Here is a 17,807-nt window from a genome sequence, read left to right as displayed (position 1 = left end):
CATTATGAAGACCTCTAATGCAGGGACATGGATATTGTCTGAAAGACAAGGCATATTTTTTTCTTTTTTTGACTTCTTTAACTGGTTTTTAGACAGGATTCTCAAAGGACATGCCAAATGTCATCAGCTCCATCACCACATCAGTCTGCTGCTGGGGCCCTGTGACGTCTGATTGAAATTCAAGAGGGACCTGACAACTAAAATTCAGTTGTATCAGTTTTACCTGAGTAGCTACCAAGCCTTGGAGCATTGCCATCAACCCCGTCAAAAAAATCCAGCGAGTCCCAGTTGTGTTCTGTGGCGAAGGTCACAACTTGAATCTGAAAAAGAAAGATGCCTCAATACAAATGGAAAAGAAAGCAGGACAAATACTTGCATACAAAAACTAGAAAACAAATGGATTGGATGGCAAAGTGGCTCGTTGTTTAATAATTAGACCATGCATAAAGAATGAATCCACCCAAAAAATCTTTTAATCTCTCATCAAACATTATACTACTAAGATCTGCATCTGTGTCCTCTCACTTGGATGCCGGCTCCCTCCGGAACAGAGATTTTCCAGGCACAGTTCAAATAGTTGGCGTACGGCTCTGGGTATCCAGGAGAGAGGATAGTGCCTCTGCGTTCAGTTAACACGCCGCCACAGGGAACTAAACAAAGGACAAGGGATGGAGAAAAAGAAAGATGGAGAGAGTCAGCCTTACAAATTTCAGGTCCCCACACACACACACACACACCTGCAGAGCCAGGAGTGGGCCGGGGTCACAGTGGCAAACCTTCAAGTCTTTAAAAGCATCATTACACCTACTATAAATGACCACGGATACATGGATTTTAAATGGGCATTTGTAAAATCTCTTCATGTGATGTGATTCTTAGACTCTAAGGAGAAATTAGAATTTTATTACAAAGCCTGTCATGATAATGACAGCTTCTACTGACAGAACATGCATCCTTGTCCACATGATATCATTGTCAGTTAATATTCAGTGAAGCTCTGCATGGCTGCACTCACTCGCCTTGCGTGAATAGTAAAAAGTTCAGTCCTGATGTGTGATAGAATCTCTTGCAGGTCGTACAAAGCACATCTCTCAGTTGTGCATGCTATTCCTTTCAAAGTGCACCTTGTTTCTTCCAGTCCCACAAGGAACATATTTATCAAGTCTCTCAGCTCTCAGATGAATGTTGAATTGGAGTCACTGGCCAGGTTGTGCTGACACTGTCAGCCACTGTGATATATTTGAGCATGGGTAAAAATCAAAATGAAAAAAGCGCAATAACAGCTACAATTTCTTTATTGCTTCTCAGACGGGTGCCAATTGGCCTTGTATCCGGCCAGCTACGTTCTACACAGTGTTTGGCTCCACTTTTTTTCCATTAAGGATTGTGGTAAGCCAGCCTTGCAGACCAGAATCCTTTGGATTATTACACACAACAAAACACAGAACAGAATGCATTTCCTTCATTTTGAAATGTAGTACTTGGCTAGTACGGAAAGAAGCAATGACCTATTAAGCTGATGAGATTTTACTCAGCAAAATCTTTCACAGAAGTCTAATGGAAAAATGTGTTTACTTTTTCATTGTTGCTTTGCTCTGTTGAGATCCATTGTTCTGCTGTCACCAGCTGGAATGTGTTTGTCACAAATCTGTTAAGCCACTGCATGTATTTCAACATTAATGACAGATACTGTATTCTACAAAAAGAAGTGGTATAAAAGTCTATATCCAAGCCCAGTGATTAGATGCACCAACTTCTTTATTCCTTTTGTTCCATCACTCCTGATGTAGAAACAAGCTTTCTTTTCCTCTGAAATGAAAGGTAGAGGAACAGCAGCCCTTCTATCTTCTTTTGCTTGGTTTATCAATCCTCTGCTATTCAAGATAACCTACTGCAGCATTTGTATCTAACAGTTTTCCTATAGGACCATAGGCAAAGCTCAGGGCGCAGGGGGCCCTTCAGATGTTCAACATACTAGTACAAGTGTTTCTACAACGAAGAACCAGATGCCATTTGTCAAGGACAACGGTTTACCCTGTACAGGTCAATGACAATCATAGTTTTTCGATATCCATCAGCCACTGGAGGATAGGATGTGGAAGACAAGGGGAGACAAAAAACGAGAGAAAAAGAAAATATGCTACTTATGACAAAGGAAAAATGGCTGACAGAAAAAGTGAAAAAAAAAAACCCCCACACATTTTCAGCTGTCAGCTTTCCACTATTTCAAACTCATCAATATTTTATAGGTAATAGCTACCCCTCCTACACATGATTGGAGAATCATGCCAAAGTGACTATTCTGTTCCTTTCACTTCAAGTGACACATTAGAGAAAATGACTTCTATACTGTACCTAACAGCAATCATGCAGCGGAGCAATCACACTTTCATATACCTGCCACAGTAATGTTATCTCCAGCTAACGTCACATGGACAGTGTTCAGTATTGAAATCGATTAACTTCTTCAACAAAACTGAAGGAGAACAGTTTGTCTAAACATTTGGAATTCAGCTCTGCAATTGAAAAAAAAAAACCTGAAGGTCAATGCCAATGAAATCTAGTTCTGTAATCATACCGGGTCCTGTGGTTAGAGGATTCTGTAAGACATGTGTTGCCTGTAGACTAAATAACATGGTGAGTGCCTGACTATCACCCTCAATAACCTCAATCTATATTTAATTGTTTCCTCCTGCGCTCCAAAATCTCCTTAAGACAAAATTAAGCGTAAAACAAAGATGAACACATTATAAAAATAATTGCTTTTCATCATTAGATCTTTATCAGTTCCAACCTTCATTACTGGAAAAGAGGTCTGAGGAATAATTAAATCATTTTAAGAATAATAAAATATAGGGCTAGTGCTGTTCGTTTTTTTTTTTGTTTTTTTTTCAGAGCTTAAATTCTTCCGCCAAGAGACCAGGATCTTGACAACAAACAACAGGCCCAGTATTTCAGCATAATTTAACAGCTCCTTTGAGTCCCCTGAGCTGTCAGTTAATGTAATTGGTCGAGCAAGATTAGAAATCATGACACTCATAAAAGCATGAATGCTCCACACCCGTCTCAATCAGTGGCAGGCTCATATGTCAGAGTTACCGCAGGTAGACAAGCGCCGGGGACCGCACACATTATGAGACACCATTTAGCACCATCTGATTCATAGGGAATTCACTGCAACTTTTAATTATGAGTGTTTTGAACAAGATATCAAAAATCTATCAGCATATTATGTGTGTACCATATACAGTATGTGTTTCGTATCACACACACTACTTAATGGTGCTACGAGGAGTTTTAACTGGTTATGAAACCATCTCAGTGTTATTCTGATGGCTCTATATGACCATCTGTGAGAGGATCGGCTACTTCTTTACAATTATTCTTAATGGCTGCCAATAGGTTGGATTCTCTTTGAAATCAGACAAAACAAGCCTGTGTTTACATTTTCCAAGGCAGTGAATAGTACATTACTCAATTAAAATGAAGCAGAATATTTTTATTTCCAAAATGTTATTTCTGATGATATATTTTGGTCTTATGGCTGTGGAAATACTACCACTTTTGACCACAGGGGACACAAAAACCAACAAAATATGCAGGTTGCAGTAGCTTTAAATGTAATATATCAAGCATATATTCCTAAATGGCTCTCTTGTTTGTTTTTAGGACACATAAATATGCTAAATGTTATATTTATAATACATTAGATTAATATGTAAATTATACAGCCAAAACTATCCTACACTCAGCTCTCTGATAATTATTTTCATCCAGCACCAGTGTGACAACATCCTGGAATCATGTTCTCTAATGTCTGTTATCTTACTTTTCTCTTCATCATAAGCAGTAGAGTTTAACTCTTCATTCTAAATGCAAACCTCAAGCTTTCTTAGAATAATTGAAGTCCAAAGCGGACACTGCTGCCAATTTTTCAAGGTCGGTTTACTTCAAGAAAGAGCGAAAACAACTATGACTAACTCAGCTCTCCTAGTCAGTCTAATCGGAACTGCATTTGGAGAAAATGATGCTTCTCCCATTCTCGAGGCAAAATTGCATTTTTTGGAGGCTAGAAGAAATGACTGTCATGAACCAGTTGGTCAAAGTCATTATGGACAATACTATATAGTGAGAAAAATAGAACATCATCACAATATAATGACAAAAAAAAACTGTTCATAAAACACAAATTGAGAGGTGCGTGGTTGGATTTTCAAAAACATTCATATTAGGTATGGTGCTAAAGAATCTGTAATGCCTAAATTAAGTGCTAAAAATACACTATTAGTCAAACTGGCAGCACTGTCCACTTTCATTATAGAAACTTGGGTAAACTGACAAAAGTATCATGGCCTTAGGAGCAGGTTTTTTTGCTCCAGAGAAGAACTATGGCCTGGCCTTACCACACACCCCCAGACTGAGACACTGTAATTGGTCTTGGGAGGCGATTTCAAAACAAGAATCTGCTGTTTAAAAACAAGCTCAGTGCAACACTGTTTACTTGTTGACACCTTCGAAAAAGTGTTTAAGCCAACAGTGAGCTCCGTGGTGTGGGCATTCTGAATCACAGCAATCTGTGAGCTTATGTAATATTGGGCAGTCATGATTTTTCTACAAACAGAAATGATTTAGTTTGTGTCTGAGATTCAGCTGCCTTGCTTTCAGTTGTGCATGGAACAAACTGACAGAAAAAGGTGCTCATTTAAAAATATTTACCTTTACTTTACTTTGACTGTAACCTGTAAAATACCTTTGTTCATCTCCATAATCTAATGGTAACATAAGCAGATGCTTAAGAGACTGCACTATTTGCATATAACACTGAGAAATTGAGATAATCTGCATTATTATATATTTCAAAAGCTCACTGTGAAGTACTTTAAGTCAAACTCCATCTGAAAACAAACAAAAACATCTATTTATTAAAGTCAACTGTTTTCCATAAAAAGGCCACCCAAACATTATGCATCCATTGAGGCGAGGCTAATTAAATCAAGCTAGAATGGCGTGCTGGCGCAACGCAACAGCAAAGCCTTAATTCAGCAGCTTTGTAATAGAGAAATCCAAACCAAAATGAGTATTGCATGACGAGCCAGGTCAATCACAGCTGGACAGACAGCTGGAACTGTACCTTCTGATACACAGGTACCTCACAAGAGAGCAGTGTCTGATGCCGTCATGTGCCATAAAGAGGGCTTGAGTAATTGAGCATAGTGTTTTTGTTGAAGCTTCCATGAAACTATATCCATTATTCTGGACGAGTACACTGCCGCTGGAGGAGATGCTGCAGCCAGATTCAATCTCCAGATAAAAATCACTGTGTTTAAAATGGAACTGCGCGTGCCACTGCTATTCCCTTAACACTTGGCAGTAAACTCGGATGAACCCTGGCTTGAAATCTCCTGCACTCACCGGCTGGGACTATTTGCTGGCTGGCACAAGGCCTGACTTCAATAGATTTCTCCCAACTTCATCTCTAGTTCTTTATCTTCCCAAGGTAGACATGTGGGTGTCTTTGTGAGACCCGGTGCATGTCCTCTTGCACGTGGATATGTTTGGGTAACCAGCATGTGCAGGCAAGACATGTAAATCTGTTCATCTGTAAGTATCTGTGCGTGTCTATGCATATGTATGCAGGTATATTTATGCATGCATGATTCTGTGAAATAATAACCATGTAGAAAGCGATGCTGGTCCCCAAAGTAGATAGCTTGCTTCTTGCATAAACCATCAAAAGATGCTGTTATAGGCTTCCTGGATTATGACCATTTCTCTGTATTGTCTCTTTGTCAAAAAGGACTCAGATTTCTGTTTCATGTGTTCCTGTGGTTTTTACTTTTTAATCTCTTATACAAAACAAGTACATCGCCAATATTACATGTGTAATATTGTTTAAGAGATTTCTTTTTTGTGTACTCCAGGGAATATCCATCACACTGGTCTTGCTTTATTAATTTTCAAGAATAGCATTTATCTGTTTTTGCAAATGAACTCTTGACTAGCTCTAAGACAATATTTGCAGCAGTAGTGTTCTTCCATTTCCTTCTATTTTTCCCTGGGGCATCAAAATTTACTTGCACCCAGCTAGACAAATCAAAAAGACTGATGACACTTTATATGAAGCTAAAATATATAACTATTTACTTTATTTAAAATAGACAATGCACCTCTGTAAACACACTGGGCCTTGCCACACTCATATTCTACATCCTTTATGGTTACAGATATTGCTGAGATTCATAAAACACTCAAAGATATTGAAAATGAATAGAGCAATGTAAACAACTGGGATACTTAAACCTGCAAAGATTGTTCTGCTTTTTTTTTCAGCCCCTTTGAGTCAGCAGAAACAAGTTGTGAACAATGGATCTCATGCAAGAACATTTTGTATTCTTTCATTGTTCAAAAAACTGTATAAATTAAAATTAATTAACGCCCCAATAATACCATATATGGCTTTGCTTCCTGCTCCATATGTCAGGAAGTGTTCAGTCATGAAAATGGCATCAAAGAAAACAGAAGACCTTTGTGAGTTTGGATTTTGACATCCTGCTTTTAGAGATCCATAAAAGACCTGTCATTTCAACTGTGTCAGCAGTGGAATTAAAACACCCGCTAAAGCAAAGAAACAGGAAAAGCGAGTCCTGTTAATGCCGTGTTTTTTGGCTTCCAATTTTATAAAATCCATTTCAAGAAAGAGGAAATTACATTACACGTCACAGTAAAATTACAAAGGAGGAAGCTGTTCAAAGACCTGGGAGCACCTGAAGAAGCCGTTTTTCCTCTGAACATTTGGATCAAAATGAAGAAACTGATGGAATATCTGTACAGTACTGGACTCCGTACAAACTGTCAAAAGGAACATTAATAACAAACAGTAGTCTGCCCAGTCAAAGGAAGAAGGGAATGACTGTGTAGGTGATATTTGTGATACTAGGAAATAGAGTGAGACCTCTTACTCAAAGAGCAGCTAGCCTGAGTCTGATTGTCAACTTCAGGTGTTTCACCACAAGGTGTTTCTCTACCTTTATTCTGTGGTCTGTGAAGAACACCACATTTGCCGACAGAAATGTTCTGCTCCTTGGTTCCATATCACCTATCCCAGCAGCGGCAAAAAGAGGACACAGCAGGACTTTCATCTGAGAGCACATTATGTAAACCGATGAGCTAACAGGTTAGTTGCACTGCCTAGTTAACAAGCAAGACTTAGTTCACAGAGATATGTGTGGATTTTTGTTGCAGATAAGCAGTGTGTGGTACAAAACCAAGCAAACAATGAACCCCTGTCTGTCTTGTTTTTACTGTCTTGTATGCCACTGTAACATGTAACATTAAACAGCCAGTCACTAGCATTATTAGATCTTTGTACAATTATGTTGTGTGCTTCATGGCTGACTGACACTAATGAGATTTACTCCATAGATGTCGAAATTTGGTACCAAATGACAAGGCATATTTCAATACCTGATAAGATAAAAGCAGTTCAGTTTGTGCCAGAAAGCATCAAAGTTTGGTACTTAGCCCTACCAATTACTGACTGTATTTTTAGCTGCTAAATGCAGCATTATGTTCAATAACTACTGCAGTGTACTGTGTCTGTCTTTTCAGTGCTCAGCAGGTAGTGTGCAGTACGTTTATAGAACCTTTTGGTTCAACGCACCTGCCTGCTACACTCAAATATGAGAGCAGTGACAGCAAAGTTGTGGTCCAGAAAGCTAAACAATGAGCTCAAACTTGCCACGAAGCACCATAAAGCCAAGGAGAACTACAGATCCAAGTGATAATTCTTTGTAGGTTCATCACTACTGGTGGTATACAAGCATCAACTATAGCCACTTTAACCTTGTAAAGTGTATACAGTGAAGTATCATGCTTAGCCCCACACAGCTTGGTTTTATTACAGGTATAGTATTGTATAAAGCTTGTATTTATCACTGGGTATTGTATTGTGCACATACATTTCAGGCACATGAATTTTATTGGATTTTACGGGGTATCTGATAAACTAGTAACTCGGAGTTTAAATGCAAATATATATCATTACAATGCCTGCATAATGCATAGAGAATAAACCTTTATTGCGCATTATGTCTTATCACATTCATAAATCATTCTGATATTTCTAATGTTTTGCTCTCTTTCTCTCTTTCTGAGAGAAAACTAGAAACACCTTCTATTGCAAGTCTTTTGCATTAAATGATTAACCATTAACTGAGTACAAAAAGTACAAAAAAGTTGTGTGCATGTTGTTGTTGGACATATTCACTTTACACTGCTATTTATTTTCCCATTTGTCTGGCAAGGCAGAGGAAGCGAAATCCCCTGTCTAGGCAGAAAATTTATGTGACACTTTGTTTTTCTTTTTGTCCTTGCCTCTTTCTTGCTGTCTGAACTATCAAGACCAGAGATAGGCGGATGCTTTGCTATGTGTGACAGACATTAGGATAAGTAATGACTATGAAAAACAGACACCAACTGTTTTTGTGCACCTGCTCCATCTTTTTGGATCTGTGTGCGTGTGTGAATGTGTGTGTTTGCAGGGGGTGAAACGAAGGTTGGAGGACGAGGACGCTTACCAACACACGTGGGCACAGTGCCGTTCCACTGGGCCAGGGCATTGGGCACGGCCTCACACCTGATGGCGTTGGAGCCATGCAGCGTGTAGCCTGGATTGCATTCAAACAGTACTGCCATGCCGATGCCAAAGTCGTTCCCTATCCGCTTCCCAAACCGGGGCTCAGGGACCGAGTTACACTGAATGGCACTTGTCCTGGGTACAGCTAGGGATAAAGAGGGGAGGAATCAAGCATGAGAAGAAGAAAGACAAAGACAAAGAGTGTTGGTGGGTGTGGTAGGCAGAAAGACAAGAGGGAGAAGGAGAGATGGCAAGACAAAAGAGGCAGAGAGGAACGGTAAAGCCCTTGTGAATCTCCTCGCACGTCATTAGTCACTCTCGTCTCCTGTGCCAGGATAGGCTGTTTGACTCCACATCATCCTGCTTTGCTCAGCCATGTCTGGCCAAAGCCAATGGCGCTATGCTCAACAGTCTCTTATGTGATGAGTGCAAGACTAAAGTATCTTTTCTCAAATGCAAGCAAAACACACTCAATGCACCAAATAAGTTTTCACATCAGAATTCTGGAGACGTATCAGAAAAAAAAAAAGCACTCTTACCTTGGTAAACAAAATGAAATCCTTTGGCTGTTTCTGTTCCGTTTGTGGTGAACTTGAGTGTTATCTTGTTTCCTGAACTCAAAGGGAGTGTCTCGCCTGAATTGCAAAAGGAATGAGACATTATCAACTCTTTAAGACGATGGTAACATATTATCAACATGAGGTCTGCAGGACCTTATCAACTATAAATCAATTAGGACAAAGAAGGAAAAATATTGATTTGGTTCTCTGCAACAAGTGGCTGTTTGTTTCATATAAGCAATTTTTCATGTAACTTAAATGTATGTATGATCTGATGTATTGCAAATCCTCAATGCTGTAGCTTGAAATAACAGATCTTATTAGTTTTTAGTATTAGTTTTTACATTGTGTCACAGTCAAGTCACAGTCAAGTTTGCATTCAGAACGAACAGATCTAGAGAGTGTGCCTCTACTGCCCTTAGGAATAACAATACCCACATCAGAATGCTGTTTTCAGCTCACCATTCGACACAATCTCCCCAGTGAAACTGGTTGGCAAATTAAGCAATCTGGGTTTGAGTTTCATACTCTGCAACTGGATATTGGACTTCCTCACAAAAAAACACCTCCTCTACTCTACTACTCAACACCAGAGCCCCCCAGGGCTGTGTGCTCAGCCCCCTCCTATACAAAATGTACACCCATGACATGGAGAGAGCTCTATTGTGAGTTTTAAACAACAATGAGAATTCATACTGGGAGGAAATCAACAACTTTGCAGAATGATGCACAGAAAACTACCTATAGCTCGACATCAGCAAAACCAAAGAGCTGATTGTTGATTTCAGAAAAAAAGAAGGCAAAGACATACACCCCTGTCTACATCAGTGGAGCTGAGACAGAGTGGGTGAACAGTTTTTGGTTCCTGGGAATCAACATCACAGAGAACCTGTCATGGACATCACACATCTCCACTCTGGTAAAGAAAGCTCGGAAACGTCTCTAGTTCTTAAGGGAAATTCAGAAGGCAGGATTCCTGTGCCAATTCTTGTTAACTTTCATTGAGGAGAAATAGAAAGCATCCAGACTGGATACATCTCAACTTGGCACTGGCCTATTCACCCTGCTGCCGTCTGGCAAGTGATATAGAAGTATCTGCTGCTGTATTATCAGGCTAGAGCTTCTTTCCTCAGGCTGTGAGACTCCTACAGTATATTCAACCTCAGCACTCCACCATGAAAAATAGCTATGACTTATTATTTATTCATCCATTTATATAATTTTTGTTTTGTCAGTAGTATGAAGGGACTACAACTAGCATTTCGTTACACAACCCTGTGACGAATAATGATAAATGAACCTTGTACCTGTATTCAATTGTAATCATAATGTATTATGTATCATCATTGTGTTTCATTTTGTCATTATTATAGAAATGTAAGAAGGGAAAAAAATCTTTATCCTTGGCAGAATAAAGGATTTTAGATTTCTAATTTGTCTGGGAAAAAAAAGTTATTTGATTTGAATTGAACTGAGAGGATGTGCCGTCTTGCTTGCAGTGCAAAATGCTGTGCTTGACAGAACTACTCACACCCAGGAGCTAGTAGCATAAATAAAATAAGGCACTACGCTTAAGGGTTGCAGAGTAATGTTTTTACCTGAGTGTGATCCATATATGGAGGAGAGAAGAGCTGAATCTGTGGAGGATCCGTCATAGATCTCGACCACATCACTGGGCAAAGTCTGGAATACCACAAACTGACCAAAGAGCACTGCAAAGAAAGAAACAGTAGAGGACAGAGAACAGATGAAAATACAGTCAAAACATGTTGGCGGGTGTTGTGGCAATCAAACATTCAGCGCATTTACTCAGGTTTTTATAGTTACGGGGAGGCAGTTATCAGGTATGCGCTGCTGAGAATTAAAATTATATAATTTCAGTCTTTCAAGAGTCTGGCTGCGGCTTTGACAAAGCTGACAACTTAAACCAACAACACAGAGGTTAATGTTGTTTTGACTGAAATACTCCCTTTTGCTCGAAGGGTCATGTATCCAATCTAATTTGCATGCCTTTCCACAGATGGACAAATTTCTACCCAACAATTAGTCAAAACACTCGAAAAGACTTTAAATAACATATGACTGGCAGACTTTATGGACTGAATCTCTGGAGCACTAGAGCAAATTAGGCTTTAAAGTGGTAATATGACTGATTCACTTACAGTAAAAGCATTTCTGATATATAACATGTACTGATGCCACACTTGCTCATTCAGGGACACTGGATGGATGCAATGAGAGCATGTAGTGTAGACTGACTGTCCTGACTGTACTGAGACAGTTATTTTTCCATACAGAAGGGAAACTTTTTTAATATCATGATTCCCTTATTTCTCTTATTTTAAGTGATATTTTCATTTCATTTAGCCACTCCTGCTTTCAGTCATTCATAACATTAACATATCTGATATCATCTATTGGGTCAGATGAAAAAGCAAATATTTACATTAGGGTGAGCATTTTCCTTAACTGAAAGTGAAAAACATTATCAATTAATTAATTGTTCATCATTATTAAGATACAAAATGCAACTCTTTTTCTCATATTACGTTTTGCTGAAACATTTCTAGCAGCAATTTCAACAAGCATGAAAAAAATTATTTATTTATTATATATTTATTTAAAAAAACATTAAGGCTCCCAAATGGCTCCTCTTGTCAGACTGTCCTTATCAACAAATGTTGTCCCCATACAAAATGATGTCAAATGCAGCACAGCCATTTCAAGACTAACAAAGCAGACCAAAGCAAACCATTCGCATCTCTAACTTACATATATTACCATTATCTATTTGCTATTATTTGGTGAACGAAAAGGCAAAATTCGGCACTTCCAGTTCAGTATCTTAAATATATGCACATTTACCAGAAGCATGATGCACATTTGGTTCAAGTCATTTGACAAAATATAAGATTCATATGTTAAATGATGACAGAACAAAACAAACAAACAAAAAACAAACAACAAAGTGGAAAATCAGCCATGTAATGACTGCTGCTGCAGCTCGGCCACTTTTGTGCGTGAGAGAATCTGAGATACAGGGATTTTTGAGAACTGTTGTCCACAGATAAGTCAGCAGTTAAAATTAATGTCAATGTTGTCTTTGTAATGTTTTGGTAATAAAAAAGCATTAGAGCAATTCTTCAAATATTTGAGAAGAAACAGGAAAACACAACCAAGTTCATGGTTGTCAGCTTGTGTTGATTGTTTTTTTAGCGTTGTCAAATCAGTACTTTCTGGAGTGTTGCAGTGCAGCCACTTAGCCATAACCTTTTAATTTTGATGCTAAATTTGTATTTTTAACCATTTTTTGTCTACAGCATAATTAAGAATAATTAATAATGTTAAAGGAAATACAATTTGTACAGGTTAGTTCAGATTTAATCAGCATTTAGGCTGTTTTTCTTTATAAAAGCCTTAAATGAAGCTATTTCATCTCACTCTGCCATTTTGCTGTACTGAGCTGTAAATGAGCCATGCACTTAATATGCACACACACACCTAGATGAGGTTTGTACTTGTTTAGTCCTCAAAATAATGATTTATTTCACTCCAGTGTTACAAGAAATTACAAATGTGCAGTACAGCAGCAACAGCTGCAATATAAAGATTGACTTTTGGTGCAGTATGCCTCCTGAACCGTAGCATTTTATAGGTCACATTTCCTCAACCAAAGAAGTATCTGCTCACAAACTATAAACTTTTACAGTATGTGACATTTTCTTAATAACCAATAATTAGGTATTCCACTGAATTTGATAACGCTTTGCTGTGCTGTGGCATTTAACATGTGGAGAATAACCTTCACACAGTAAAGAGTGTGCTCAAGGTAAACTTAAGTTACATGCAGTCATCCTTTTTGCTGTCACAAATAAATGATAATGTCAGTATTATTTAAAATATATTGTAAATTTATTTGGGGAAATATCAGAAATTGCCTTTTTCCTCTCAGCTGCTGGAGGCTGAACCATAGCAGAAGAGTCAGAGATAATGTAAAAATTTCAGTTGGACTAAATATAAGATCACTTTGAAAGTTACTAGAAAAGGCAACAAGGCTTATATATTGTCACGCTGTGTGTAGTGCATGACGAGGGCATGTGGACAATCTTTATGTAGAGCCTGGCCTTTGATTTAATTAAACAGTCTTTACCTAACAGCATGTCACGTGTGAACATTAATGCATCACAGAAGTAATAATGAAGAATTATCCTGAGTAAAAAAGCAGTGAGGGAAGCTACTGAGAACTTATGATAATGAATAGAGAATTATTTAAATAATGTCCTGCATGAATATTTCCAATTAAGCACTCCTGATTATATCAATGTGTACATGCCCTTGAAAATAATCTGATCTTTCTCAAACCAAATGAATAGACATGGTCAACTGGATCACTACCTCTGTGATACCATGTGTTTTTGTGTCTGTGCAGTTGTGCATACCAGTGTGCATAAAAGTACTGTATGTATGCATTACCAGTGGTACAATTACAGCTTCAATACCAGGTACTCTGGTATACAGGCATCTTTTCACACTTCTATTTTATCCTGCTCTCTCCCTCTTTCTGTATATTTCATCCCAATGAAGATGGAAATGGGGCTGCATACCATTTCGATAATTAATTTTCAACAGCAGCACCTGTACCTTGACTTCGATACTGGTTCCAAAACAACACTTTTTTTAGTACCATTTTTTTTAAAACCACTTTTTAAAAAATAAAATTGCATTACAAATTATGATACAATTGCTCACTTCAAAGGAGTGAGCTTTCCAAATGCCTGGGAGCAGCTGGATGAACAGTTTTTACTGGACTAAAATGAAGAAACTGATGGACATCTGTAAAATATTAGATTATATAAAAAATACAAATAATTATTAAGAGAATTGGATCAGTAATAACAAACCGGCAGCCGCATGCCTTTGTAGAATCTATATTGCCAAATCCAAAGAAGAAGAAGGGGATAACTGTGGGTGGGGTGTTTGTGTTACTGGGAGAGACAAAATGAGACCTCTTACTTTTTCTATGCTAAGGAGAAGCTAGCCCAGGTCTGACAACCATCCATTATATCACCTTCAGCTGTTTCTCTCCTTTTACGTGTCATTCTGCAATCAACACCATGCTTGCAGTCAGAGAGGCCCTCCGCCTCGCCTCAGTTATCAAAGACTGCAGTGGCGAGGAGAGGATACACCAGGGCTTCCATCCTGGTGGACAATGTGGTAAACAGATTCACCAATGAGGAATTTAGGTTAGCTGCACTGGATAGCTAACAAGCAGCACTGCTATCTGTGCAGACATGTAGCAGGCGGTAAAATGAAACAATATCCCCATGTCTTTATTTATGCCTCTGTGACGTAACAGACAGCAATGATACAAGCTACATGCTTAATGGCTCACTGTAGCTGATGAGATTTATTCCTAAGATATCAAAATATGGTACCGAATGACAAAGTATTTTTAAATACTCTACAGTATTGAAGCCATTTGATCAGTACCATCAAAGTATTGAAAGTTGGCACCCAGTCCTACAGTTACTGCATTACTGCAATAAGTTTATTTTGGGGGCTGAACTCAGCCAAAACACCAACTAATATCTGTTAAAAATCAGGCAGTAACAACCACAGTATTGGTGGTTAAATGAGCTGGTGTGCATGACAGGTTCTTACTACTGTTTAGAAATGTCCCCAAGGTTACACTGTGCCATTCCTGTCAAATGAAAAAGGACTTGCAACATACCTGCGTCATAGGCTCTGGGCACTGAGTTGCCTGTGTTCGGCTATGAGCCATGCATCACGACCATAACAAAATTTGATTAACAAGAGTAACAGGTTAAGAAAATAGAAACTACTGATATTTTAGCTGTCCAAGAAAAGGAATTCCCTACTGTCTCACTCAGTTTCAATGATTCAGTGTGTGGAGTGGTTTGAAAAGAGTTCATTTTAAAGAATAATAATGAACAATTAACACCACCATAGCTCCAGCACAGAGAGATTAATAGTAAGAAATACAATCCTGTTTTTGTCAAGTGGGTTTAATGTGTGAGAAATACCATTACTAAAGAAGGGGATCTCAGCTTAAATACTAAATTATGTGCGTCTTCATCAAGCATTAAGCTTGCAGAATTATCTTGATTCTTGATCATTTTTGTAAATAGGACAAATACCAATTTTAACCTAGAAAATAGCATTAAATCTTTTAAATCCAGCAGATTTTTCCACTTTTTTGTATTTTGGCTGGTAACAAGTTTCAAACTGGTGAAAGTGGCTGCTCTAACTGGTACAAAGACATGCAGGCTAAGTATAATTGGGTGACAGCGTGAAGAGAACACCTCAAATGGCTAAAACCCACTAAATGAAAAGCAAGACAGCTTTTGGCCAGTAAGAGCTTTCGATTATGTGTTAGTTACATCCACGTGTCTCATGGCAAAATACACACAAGACCCAGCTGAAAAGGTGTAAAAGAAACACTGGTAAGAGACCATTGCTTAAGGTAAAAAAAAAAAAAAAGGCAGCATATGTTTGTCCTTCTGGCTATGAATTATGGAGTAGCTTCCTGTCGTCTTCACTTTGTAGCTGTATGGATCTCTTCTGGCGTGTCGTCTCACAGTACAGCACTGTGAAACGGTTATACCCACCACATAACCAGGAAAGACGCAGCGAGTGGGAATATAAGAGGCAGGGTAAAGAACAAATCTGAGAGACTAAACGCCCCCTAAAAGCCACTAGAGGCAAAGCTGCACATTATGTCCCAAGAGATGGTAGTTTGGACTGACCACCTAGTAGCGGACCAGATGACAGTACTGAAGACATGGAGCGAGGAGGAGGAAAAGTGGGGGTATGTGTAGCACTTTCTATGTTTTTCTAAGAAGGGTGCCTTACTACTTATTCTGTGCGACATGAAACAGATCAAACACACACAACCGCCAACGACAGCCAAGAACTCACACACAAAAAAAGCAAATGCACACATGTATACACACAAAAAGGTGTAGTCACACAGAGCAGCACAGGCAGACCTGTTTCTTTATCTGTTGAGTAGTGAGAATACCTATGGCTGAACCAGAGTCTGAATAAGAGATGATTTCACCCTCAGGGACAGCTCACTGCTGTGCTATTAGCATACCAACACCGTGCTTTGTTGAATAGGCTGCACTCCCCTGCTTTGTGAACACATACTAGCACAAATTCAAACGCGTGCACACGCATACACACACACTCTCAAGTACAGTGTCGCTCATTTTTGCCTCTAATCCAAAACCAGCCATGCGTGACTCCAATCTGCTCCTTTGCTGTAATCACGTCCAGATATTAAGTCAATAAATCATTGTAAACTTGTTACCTAATTTATGCAGGACTATGATGAATCTTTTGTCCTCTGGGCACAGCCATGGTAGTGTAAGACAATGCACTTGGACAACGGACAACATTTTCATGCCTGCATCTTCACCTTGAATTATGCCAAAGCAGTTAAGCTGCTTTAATCGCACACCTCTTTGGGTATTACATCATGATCTTACTGCATTACTGTATCTCGTACCATTATGCCTGCTGGGCTTAAATAGTGCAAAAAAAATGTAAAATTGCAGGTTGATCCCACTCTCTGGTGATGGTAATCTAATTTTATTTCCGTTTGAAAGCAATCAATTTGAAACATCTGACAAGAGGCTGTGATGGTTTCCTTCCCATCCTTGGTGGTTTCTGTCAGATATTAATGGATTCAGGGGAATGTTGAAATTAAACACATGATTAAAGCAATCAAATCTGGACAGCCATACATTAGAGTAAACAGAAGTGAACAGAAAACAAAGGATTTTAAGAAGAGCACAGTCACATACAGTTAGCACTTTATGAGATACACCGTGTTACATTTGCAAGAGATTTGTGTTTGAAAAAAGCCTAAATTCTTTGAGGCATGGATTCAACAAAATCATGGTTCCCACTTCTTGGTTCATTCTGACTCAGTACACACAGTTACAGCAGTATTTGCCAGCTCTCTCAGACTGTGAAAATCCCTTGCCACCACATCTCAAAGGTGCTCTGTTGGTCTAGGGACTAGAGAAAGTGCAGGGAAGTGAGGTAAATTAAGATCACTGTCATGTTCCGAGAACCCTTTTGGGATGATGAGGGCTTTGTGACAAGGCTTGTTTCAAGTATCCATTAGAAAAAGAGGAGACTGTGACGATGAATGGATGCACCTGGTCAATAACAATGTCTAAGTATGTTGTGGTGTCTGAATAGTGCTCAAATAGTGTTAAGGGCAGTATGTGTGCCAGGAAAACATCTCCACACCATCAGATTACAAAAAACAAACAAACAAACAAAAAAAACTACTGCTACATCACCATGTTTAGCTGAAAGGTTTCAGAGTTTACTCTTTGCCTCAATTTTAACCTTTTTTAAATCACTGAATGTTCAAAAAACATTTCTTTAATTTAAAATTAAACTGGATGTTTATAATGAATGATTGAGTATAAAATAACATTTATATTTCCACCAAAACTGTTCTAGATTACAACCTGGCCTTCTTAGAATAAGATTATGTACCAGAGGGGAGCATGATCTCATAGGAAAAGTGATTTCACGTGATCTTGTGTGAAGCAGATCTAAACAAACCAGAC

The 17,807-nt window shown here is 38.6% G+C and overlaps 1 protein-coding gene across 1 annotated transcript in view; it reads right to left on the bottom strand.

The window, feature by feature from the left end:
- Window positions 1-17,807, bottom strand: part of LOC146321193 (CUB and sushi domain-containing protein 3-like) — a 184,720-nt gene that overhangs the window by 99,992 nt on the left and 66,921 nt on the right. The window contains exons 28-32 of the mRNA XM_084726245.1: window positions 10,794-10,907; window positions 9,175-9,270; window positions 8,577-8,780; window positions 526-650; window positions 224-320 (exon numbers count right to left, since the gene is read on the bottom strand). Of these exons, the coding sequence (XP_084582371.1) occupies window positions 224-320; window positions 526-650; window positions 8,577-8,780; window positions 9,175-9,270; window positions 10,794-10,907 (636 nt within the window). The remainder of the gene's footprint in view (window positions 1-223; window positions 321-525; window positions 651-8,576; window positions 8,781-9,174; window positions 9,271-10,793; window positions 10,908-17,807) is intronic.

The sequence above is a fragment of the Lutjanus erythropterus genome, chromosome 9, assembly GCF_056507025.1.
Source record: "Lutjanus erythropterus isolate fLutEry1 chromosome 9, fLutEry1.hap2, whole genome shotgun sequence".
Lineage (NCBI taxonomy): Eukaryota > Metazoa > Chordata > Actinopteri > Lutjaniformes > Lutjanidae > Lutjanus > Lutjanus erythropterus.
Note: the sequence above shows the minus strand (reverse complement) of the source record. Positions and strands in the feature narration are given on the sequence as shown.